The 10655-nt window shown below is 40.6% G+C and overlaps 1 protein-coding gene across 2 annotated transcripts in view; it reads left to right on the forward strand.

Moving 5' to 3' along the window:
- LOC120941166 (myosin-6) overlaps positions 1–7272 on the forward strand; it is a 39164-nt gene extending 31892 nt beyond the window's left edge. For both annotated transcript variants that reach the window (XM_040354456.1, XM_040354458.1), the window contains exons 28-39: positions 1006–1251; positions 1605–1801; positions 2318–2501; positions 2589–2754; positions 2879–3003; positions 3147–3455; positions 3715–3918; positions 5382–5507; positions 5590–5865; positions 6084–6179; positions 6872–7006; positions 7155–7272. In XM_040354456.1, coding sequence (XP_040210390.1) covers positions 1006–1251; positions 1605–1801; positions 2318–2501; positions 2589–2754; positions 2879–3003; positions 3147–3455; positions 3715–3918; positions 5382–5507; positions 5590–5865; positions 6084–6179; positions 6872–7006; positions 7155–7178 — 2088 coding nt within the window. In that variant the 3' untranslated portion in view covers positions 7179–7272. The remainder of the gene's footprint in view (positions 1–1005; positions 1252–1604; positions 1802–2317; positions 2502–2588; positions 2755–2878; positions 3004–3146; positions 3456–3714; positions 3919–5381; positions 5508–5589; positions 5866–6083; positions 6180–6871; positions 7007–7154) is intronic.
- The last annotated feature ends 3383 nt before the right edge of the window (positions 7273–10655 follow it).

Consider the following 10655-nt stretch of genomic DNA (forward strand, 5'->3'; position numbering starts at 1 on the left):
TCAACTCTGCATCCTTATATCGCATAATTTCTGATAGATCTTTGGAAATACCTTAACTTAGTATGGAAATGCTGCTTCCTACCCTTCCCCTTCAATGATTTAAACTGGTACAGCTGAGTATTAGCCACACCCTTCAGCACAAGTGTCATTGACTTTTACTGCAGCGGAAGAGAGGAGTGTATCAGACCAGTGCTGATTACCTTTATTAGATTTATTTTTTGTGTCCTAATATCCAAAGTATAACATTTAGATTCTTTAAAAACAATTCAGTGTATATTAAAGGATCATTCCAGTCAAATCCTAACCATACCTAAACCTGTCCCCTCCCCCATTCTAAGCCTATTCTAACTAGCCTGTAAAGGAAAGATGGTTATACTTACCTTTTGAGCACCGCTTAGATCACATGATCTCTCCAGGGGCCAGCTTCATTGAATAGGAAAGAATGCAGACAATGGTTGCAGAGCCTGAGCGATGATGTCATCCATAGGCTTGATATAGGACATCTGTTGTCGGCTGCCCCTCATATACTGAAACGGGGGCTGAGAACTGATCATGTGACCCAACCAGAACACGCTCAGCTAGGTATCATAAGAGTAAAGTCCTTTTTATTCTCATATTTAATTTATGCCACGTGATCAATGTGTAAGTAGGTAAGATGACTGGACAAATCTATGTTCTGGGGACTCAATAGCTTTATTCCCGTACCTGTTATCTCATACTCTTGCTTGCCTTGAGTGTCCATGTCTTATAAGGGATACGTTATATCAGGTTTATTTACTATATCCCATTGGGGAGATAGGTGTTGCTAAGCTCAGTGCTCATGGTGCTCCAAAGCAAAATCCAGCCACAGTTTCCCAGTTCTTTGGCACAAGAAGCGAGCATGCTCCATTGGATCCAGATGTTAGTTTGCAAGAATTGTTTGGTAATAATGGTGATTTACTGTTTAAGCAGAAGCAATCATTTTCTCCACACTACTTCCTCTCACTTCTACATTATGATTTCCAGGTTAATTTAGAGAAGATATGCCGAACATTAGAGGACCAGATGAATGAACATCGGACCAAGTATGAAGAGAGTCAAAGAACACTAAATGAGTTTACTTCTCAAAAAGCTAAACTGCAGACAGAGAATGGAGAGTTGTCCCGCAGACTGGATGAGAAAGAGGCATTAGTTTCCCAACTAACACGTGGAAAGCAAACCTACACACAGCAAATGGAAGACCTTAAGAGGCAACTGGAGGAAGAGAGCAAGGTAAATATTATTAAGTTACTAGGATAAACAATCTCAACCAACTCTGGATTGATCATCAAAGGGCTCAAACTTATAGACTCTAGATAATTAAATTTTGACCAAAAATAGTGACATGCAACTTATTTTTATTTTTTTATCTTGCATGTCTTTCTGGGATACTAAAGGTGGCAGACTACCAAATAGCTAAGTTCTCACCACATAGTATTTACACAATTTATTTATATTCAGGAGATCATTTTAAAATGGGGTACTTACAGCTGCTTTCGCAACTTCAAATTGATTTTAGTTTGTCAGTTTCTTAAGTAACTAAATATGACTGGTTTCTAAGACAGCATTGTTTCTCTTTCCATTAGGCTAAAAATGCTCTAGCCCATGCCTTGCAGTCTGCCCGTCATGACTGTGATCTCCTACGGGAGCAGTATGAGGAAGAACAGGAAGCCAAGGCAGAGCTGCAAAGAATTCTATCCAAAGCCAACTCAGAGGTGGCTCAGTGGAGAACCAAGTATGAGACAGATGCCATACAAAGGACTGAGGAACTGGAGGACGCCAAGTGAGTGATAACATCCTTCTAAATCCACTGTATGTAATCAGTGCCATAATTATTAGTGAATTACTTACACAGGTGTTTTTTTTCCCCTTTACTCTTTTGGCATTAAAAATACTTGTCATTATCCTTCTCCTGCAGCTCACCCTGCTATAATAATTAATTGCTTCTTTAACATCTGGCCAGGTATCTTAATGCATCCCAGCTAAAATTCCTTTCAACAAAGAAGCTTTTTGCTTGGATTATGTTTCATACTGTTGTATAAGACGAGCATAAAGCTTGTTTGTTAGAAGGCTCTGCTTCAGCCTTTTCTATCCAGGTGGGTGAAAGAACATGAGAGCACCCAAAGTATATATAAATTACCGCATGAACATTTCTGAGCATGATCCTTAATGGTGAATGTCTGTTTACATATTCTTGACTTTTTTTTGCTGTTTCCACATTATGATATTTGGAGATTAATGGTCCATTAGTTCCTAAAAACACACATGTATTTTGTAAATATTGCAACCTTCTCTTCAGGAAAAAGTTGGCTCAAAGGCTTCAAGAAGCAGAAGAGGCTGTAGAGGCTGTAAATGCCAAATGCTCATCTCTTGAGAAGACCAAGCATCGTTTACAGAATGAAATTGAGGATTTGATGGTTGACTTAGAGAGGTCAAATGCTGCATCTGCTGCACTCGACAAAAGACAAAGGAACTTTGATAAGGTAAAAAAGAAACGCTTCAGTGAAGGGGAAAGCTATAACTGGTAAAATGCTTCATGTATAGTTTCTAAACTTCTTTTAATCGTTAAGATCCTTGCTGAGTGGAAGCAGAAATTTGAGGAGTCCCAGTCAGAGCTGGAGGCATCACAGAAAGAAGCTCGATCTCTAAGCACTGAACTATTCAAGCTGAAAAATGCCTATGAAGAATCTCTGGAGCATCTTGAAACTTGCAAGAGAGAAAATAAAAATCTCCAGGGTGAGAAAATTAGACCAATATTCTACTAATTGAAAAGATGAAAATGAGCTGAATGTCTATTAGGAATTAATGGATGGAATAATATCTCAATATGAACTTCACTAATAATAAAATTATTTCACAGAGGAAATCTCAGACCTCACAGAGCAGCTGGGAGAGGGTGGAAAGAATATTCATGAACTAGAAAAGATTAGAAAGCAGCTGGATCAGGAGAAGATGGAATTGCAATCAGCACTGGAGGAAGCAGAAGTATGTAATACCAATACTTGGCTATAATTAATAGTATATAATAAAACCACTTTAGCAACTCAGTAAATAAATATAAATACATATATATATATATATTTGAATTTGTTTGAAATGTTTCTACATGTAAATGTGTTTGTCTTCAGGCTTCATTGGAACATGAAGAGGGCAAGATCCTTCGTGCCCAGCTGGAATATAACCAAGTGAAGTCTGAGATTGAGCGTAAACTGGCAGAAAAGGATGAAGAGATGGAGCAACTTAAGAGAAACCATCAGCGTTTGGTGGAATCATTGCAGACCTCACTGGAGGCTGAGACCAGGAGCCGAAATGAGGCCCTCAGGATAAAGAAAAAGATGGAGGGTGATCTAAATGAAATGGAAATTCAGCTTAGTCAGGCCAACCGTGCAGCAGCTGAGGCTCACAAACACTTGAAGATAGCCCATAGTACCCTTAAGGTAAGCCGATAGTGTAAGCATATGTGTAGACTCTGAATAGCTTTAATGTTTTCTAAAATTCAGTCATGATCATACTCTTTATGCATTGACTATTAAAATAATAATAGAAATAAATCTCAAGATGCTTAAAATTTTAAACTACAAATTCTAGTTTTATGGAGACCAAAGCCTCACCCTAATAAATCTGTGACTTGCACTGAACTACAACCAACTGCCAGAGGTACAGGTGAAAGTAACTCTTTTGTTTTGTCACTTACAGGACACTCAAATTCAACTGGATGACACACTAAGAGTTAATGATGATCTTAAAGAAAATATTGCAATTGTAGAGAGGAGAAACATGCTGCTCCAGGCTGAACTGGAGGAACTGCGGTCTCTAGTGGAGCAGACTGAAAGGGGACGGAAGCTTGCAGAGCAAGAACTGATAGAGACCAGTGAGAGAGTACAACTCCTTCATTCACAGGTCAGAAAGGAATCAGGTTTTCTCAATCAATGCCTATCATATAAGTCAAAACACATGAAACACATGTAGCACACCAATCAGTGAAGCAATTGACAGCTGTGGGTGCTCACCTTGGCTTGCCACCGTGGATGCAATGTAGGAAAAACAATGAATGGTGGCACACCACAGACGTAGTCAAAATTCTTTGAAGATATTAACCACTTACCCCCCGGACCATATTGCTGCCCAAAGACCAGAGTACTTTTTGCGATTCGGGACTCTGTCGCTTTAACAGACAATTGCGCGGTCGTGCGACGTGGCTCCCAAACAAAATTGGCGTCCTTTTTTTCCCACAAATAGAGCTTTCTTTTGGTGGTATTTGATCACCTCTGCGGTTTTTAGTTTTTGCGCTATAAACAAAAATAGAGCAACAATTTTGAAAAAAATGAATATTTTTTACATTTTGCTATAATAAATATCCCCCAAAAATATATAAAAAAACATTTTTTTTCCTCAGTTTAGGCCGATACGTTTTTTTCTACATATTTTTCGTAAAAAAAAATCGCAATAAGCGTTTATTGATTGGTTTGCGCAAAAGTTATAGCGTTTACAAAATAGGGGGTAGTTTTATGTCATTTTTATTATATTTTTTTTACTAGTAATGGCGGCGATCAGCGATTTTTTTTTTCGGTACTGCGACATTATGGCGGACACTTCTGACACATTTTTGGGACCATTGGCATTTTTATAGCGATCAGTGCTATAAAAATGCATTGGATTACTATAAAAATGCCACTGGCAGTGAAGGGGTTAACACTAGGGGGCGGGGAAGGGGTTAAGTATGCCTGGGTGTGTTCTTACTGTGTGGGGGGGGGTGGCCTCACTAGGGGAAACTTTGATCCTCGGTTCATACATTGTATGAACCGAAGATCAGCATTTCCCCTGCTGACAGGACCGGGAGCTGTGTGTTTACACACACAGCTCCCGGTCCCCGCTCTGTACCGAGCGATCGCGTGTGCCCGGCGGCGATCGCGTCCGCCAGGCACACGCACGGGAGTCGGGGGCGAGCCTCCGCCTCCGGCGGCGCGCGCGCGCCCCTAGTGGCGGCTGGGAGAGAGGACGTCATATTACGTGCTCTCGCCCAGCAGAGCCACCTTGTGGACGTATTTCGACGGTGCGGCGACGGCAAGTGGTTAATTGATCATACATCCAGACATATACACAAGATGCGCTGACACGTTTTACTCGAGTCACTCGAGCTTACTCATAATTTGTTATAAGTAAACTCGCGTGACTTGAGTGAAATGCGTCAACGTATCTTGTGTATGTCTGGCTGGATGATCACATAAGTATCTTCAAAGAATTTTTACTACGTCTGTGGTGTGCCACCATGCCTTGTTTTTCCTATATCATATAAGTCACTTAGATTTTCTCAAAATATTGATATTCACCTAGATTGTAACACTTATTATTTTCCTGAACAGAACACCAGTTTGATCAATCAGAAGAAGAAGATGGAATCTGACTTGTCTCAGCTGCAGACAGAGGTGGAGGAATCAGTGCAGGAGTGCCGTAATGCAGAGGAAAAAGCCAAGAAAGCAATCACTGATGTATGTACATTTTGAAAACAAAAAAACTCTATTACATCCCATTATTTTCTCTTTAACTGTTTTAAAAATGTCTATAACTTAGGCTGCTATGATGGCAGAAGAGCTAAAGAAAGAGCAGGACACAAGTGCCCACCTCGAGAGGATGAAGAAGAATATGGAGCAAACAATCAAAGATCTCCAGCAACGTCTGGACGAGGCTGAGCAGATTGCAATGAAAGGTGGTAAGAAGCAGGTGCAGAAGCTGGAGGCTCGCGTCCGGGAACTGGAAAATGAGCTGGAAGCTGAGCAGAAACGCAATGCTGAGTCTGTGAAGGGCGTGAGGAAGTATGAAAGGAGAATTAAAGAGCTTACGTACCAGGTATGACAGGTCAAACATAAAGATTAAAATATAATTTACATTTCAAGATTATTTTGCATGGTAGGGGAACAATACAATAATAAAGGTTTTGGTGAGCTCAGGGCCGAGCTCCTCGTTTTTGGGAGTAAGAATGTGTAAATACCTTATGTTATAAGAATGCAATGCTTGCAGTATTTTGCCAAGGAGCAATTTTCACAATCATTTTCTATTTTCTACAGACAGAAGAGGACAGAAAGAACTTAGCTCGTCTTCAGGACCTGGTTGATAAGTTACAGCTTAAAGTGAAAGCATACAAGAGACAGGCAGAAGAGGCTGTAAGTGTCTATAACAGTGTTTCTCAACTCCAGTCCTCAAGGCACCCTAACAGGTCAAATTTTCAGACATTCCCTCAGATGAAACGGTGTATGGTTATTACTAGGGTTGTCCAGATACCGATACTAGTATCGGTATCGGGACAGATACCGAGTATTTGCGGGAGTACTTGTACTCGCGCAAATGCTCCCGATGCCTGATAGAATACTTTTTTTGTATTTATCAACATGTTCTATGAAAATTCTTTGAGTTTTTTACTACTGCATGACAAGCAAATAAAACATTTTTATTCATTTTTACTCCGTTTTATTCTTTTATAATGTCTTGAGTTAGAGTTCTTCATAATTCTAAAGAAAATATCCTTAGTCTGTATTGTGGTTTGAAAACTGTCACTTGACATTTCAAAAAAGTATCAGTATTCGGTATCGGCGAGTACATGAAAAAAAGTATCGGTACTTGTACTCAGTCCTAAAAAAGTGGTATCGGGACAACCCTAGTTATTACTAAGGCAAATCACCTGTGCAAAATAATGAAAATCCTGAAAACATGACCTATTGGAGCGCCTTGAGGACTGGAGTTGAGAAACACTGCTCTATAATATACTGTATATATACTGTCATTTCTCCACTCACATTATTTTTTGACTACTTTTTTCATGCATCTTCTACTTTCTTATTTTTGGTTTTATTTTTAGGAGGAACAAGCTAATGCAAACCTAGCCAAATTCCGTAAAGTACAGCATGAGCTGGATGAGGCCGACGAACGAGCAGACATTGCTGAGTCCCAGGTCAACAAGCTGCGAGCCAAGACTAGAGATGTTGGTGGTAAGGTGAGTATAACATTTATCTTGACATGGTCAAATATTTCTCCTTCATGACATGTTCCTATAGATCACTTCTGTTGTTTCTGTTTACTAGCAAATACACTTCATGCTCCTATGCTTTGATACCTCAACACTGTTTTTTTTTTTTCAACAGCAAAAGCTCCATGATGAAGAGTAGAAAGGCTCCAAGAAGCTCTAAAGATTCTATTGAAACTGTACATACTGTGTAAAACAAACTTAAATAAAGATTGTCTGCATAATGCAACCTCAAATTTTTTTTCGCCTCCTATTTTTTCAGTACTGTAGATTGTGTGTACACTAATGCCCTTACTATAAAAAACTATTTGAAAACAATTGCTGTCCCATGTCTGTCAAAGCCAAAAGGGAGCAAGGGGTTCAGGATTGCTAATTGCCCTACTTGTAAAAAATAAAATCTCATTTGCATTAATAGTTCATTCCTGATAAAGCAGTTGAGGTTTTGTGGGTAAAACAATGCTATCTGGTACCTGCTTTTAACTGATCTGTAGATACTCCAATAAACGTATATGAATATTTCTGATGATATATTGAGGGAATTTACTAAAACTGGTGCACAAAGAATCTAGTGCAGCTGTGCATAGTGTAGTGAATGAATGAATGAATGAAAACTTATATAGCGCAACACATGCGAACTTAATCGCCTCTGGGCGCTTGTTGTTCCTGTCTCCTTTGGTATCAAAAGAGATGAGTCTTGATCTTTCTCCTGAACGTCAAGTGGTTCTCCTCCAACCGAATGCTGGTTGGTAAAGCGTTCCATAGTCTAGGCCCTTGGACCGCGAATCTCCTTTCTCCTTTGGACTTGTAGTTGGCTTTCGGTATCTGGAGGAGATTTTGATTGGTGGATCGCAGAACGCGATTGGGATTATGAGCTTTTATTTTTCGCATAGATAATGGGGAGCATTCCCATAGATACATCTATGCGTTAGACAGAGTGCTTTAAAAGTGATTCTGTCTTTTACTGGTAACCAGTGAAGGGTTCTCAGTGAAGGTGAGATTGATTCCCATGGTTTTTTCCCAGTCACAAGTCTAGCGGCCGTATTTTGAACGACTTGCAGACGAGCGATTTGGTACTTGGGGAGTCCGAGGTAAAGGGCATTTGCATAGTCCAATCTTGAGTTTACAATAGCTCCCACCACGACCGCTATGTCTTCCTTGGGGATAAAAGGAGTAAGTCTGCGTAGTAGGCGCAGCAGATGGTGAGATCCGCTGACTACTGACCCTATTTGTGCATCCATTGTCATGTAGGAGTCAAAGATGACCCCAAGACTTTTGACTTTGGCGCTAGGGGTGATGATTTTGCCCAGAATTGGCGGGGGGGGTCCAAGTTGTTGCAGGTTGATTCATACGTTTGGCGTGAAACAGGAGAAGTTCTGTTTTCGCTCCGTTGAGTTTAAGATAACTCTTTGTCATCCAGTCCTCTATCAAAGAGAGGCATGTCTCTAGATTGAGGTGGTGATCCTTTTTATTGCAAATGCGGAAATATAGTTGCGTGTCGTCTGCATATGAGTGGTAGAGCAGTTTTCGACTGCTAATAATCTCAAAAAGAGGGCGAAGATAGATGTTGAATAACACCGGCGACAGAGGCGATCCTTGAGGGACTCCGCACGATAATGTGCGTTTCTCAGAAGTGAAAGGTCCTAACTTCACTATTTGCGATCGGTTTTCCAAAAAAGAGGAGAACCAAGATAAATCGCCTTCTGCGACTCTGGCTACTTCAGCTAGCCGAGTCAATAAAAGCTTGTGGTCTACTGTGTCGAAGGCAGCGCTTAGGTCCAACAGAACCAGAAGACAAGATTCTCCTTCGTCTGCGGCCTCGAGAGCATCGTCCCATATTTTGAGCAATGCGGTTTCTGTCCCGTGTCCAGGCCGGAATCCCGATTGAAATGGATCAAATAGGTTGTGGGTATCTAGATGCTGTTGCAGCTGTTGTACCACTACTTTTTCCATTACCTTTGAGAGTACATTTAGGCCTGTTATTGGACGACGGTTGAGTGGGTCCTTGGGGTCCAGATTGGGTTTCTTCAAGATGGGTCGAATTATACCCTCCTTCAACTGGGAGGGCACTATGCCTTCCCTGAAGGATTGGTTGATAAGCTGCGTGATAGGAGGTGCCAGGATGTCGGCGCATTCCTTCAGCAGTTTAGTGGGGATGATATCATTCGGCGCGGTGCTGTTACGCAGAGTACCGATGATATTTTTGTGTGGCATGGATAGTGATCTAGATGTGTCCAATAGATGTGTCCGCAGCAACCCCGGTTCGAATCCGGGTCACGGCACCAATGTAGTGATAATGTATATGTATAGTGCCCAGTAGTCCGGTTAGATAATTAATATCTTAGATGTTAGTATGATGATTATAAATTACGCTGTTCCGTAGCAACTCACACCAGGTTCTGCAGAGAACGCAAATTTAATTAACTTCCAATAACATACAAAGTCCAAAGTCCACAGACGATACAAAGAATCCAACAGAGTATTTCAGAATCCCATCTTTTCTTAGACCTGTGCTATATTCACCATAGAGTGACAAGACTACACTAGCTGAATGCCAGCTTGAGTGTCTCAAATATTGGTCTCACACTCAAAAGGGAGGGGTTCCTTCAGGTCAATCAACTGTTTCCTTGAATGAAAACTTCCCCAAGTCTAATTACCATCAATAAATACTTCCTTATGTAAGGAAGTACCAGGCCATCTCACACAACTAGTCTTAGATAAGATTAACACATCAAAGGGTCCTCTGAACCTTTTGATACGTGTCGTTTGGCCACAAGATTTGGTCAGCAAACACCCTTTAATGTCTAACCTTGAATGCCTGTATGCAACACTATATATACTGTGCCTTACATATACCACAATATTTTAAATACCTACACATCTCTATTAATATTACTACACATAGTAACCAATCAGCTTCTAGGTTTTATAGTTAATTGAACACGCTAAAGTTAGAAGCTTATTGGTTACTGTGCACAGCTGTACCAGATTCTGTGTGCGCCAGTTTTAGTAAATCTCCCTCATTATGTTGTAAAACGCTTGTATTACCAGCATATCCCAAGCTGTAACAACTGTGTGCAGAAACACTGATGAATTAGAACAGTGCAGCCACCAGTATGACCAAATCCCCACAGCAATATTATACTGCAGACCATACAGTGGACATTCCTGAGCAGTAGGAGCTTGTTTTCATAGATCATTTCCCCGGACAAGGTATTTTATTACCACTTTGCAGCTTGAACAGAAAATCTAGTAAAGGATAAAAGGTGGAATTCAATAAAGGAGTTCCAACACTTTTGGTAGTATGGCCCCATTGAAATGTCCTGTGCACAATACAGATAAGCCTTGTGAAGGTCCCATTAGGAAATTTGATACGTGGGCCAGATTTGGGTAATTCACTTTAGAAATCTGTCACTGAGGCTGTGACAAATTCAAAAATAATTTGCTTTAGTTTGCAGATAAGCAAACTTGTAGTAACTATAACCATCTCTGAGTTGACTTACAGAGGGACTAAATGTCTTGGGAAGATGTGGTCATATTTGGACAATGGTGGCAGCCAGCATCCCTGCCCCTTGGTTTACTTTCAGCTGTTGGCTGGGGACTCTACCGTTGAATGGGGCCA

The sequence above is a fragment of the Rana temporaria genome, chromosome 1 (assembly GCF_905171775.1).
Source record: "Rana temporaria chromosome 1, aRanTem1.1, whole genome shotgun sequence".
NCBI lineage: Eukaryota > Metazoa > Chordata > Amphibia > Anura > Ranidae > Rana > Rana temporaria.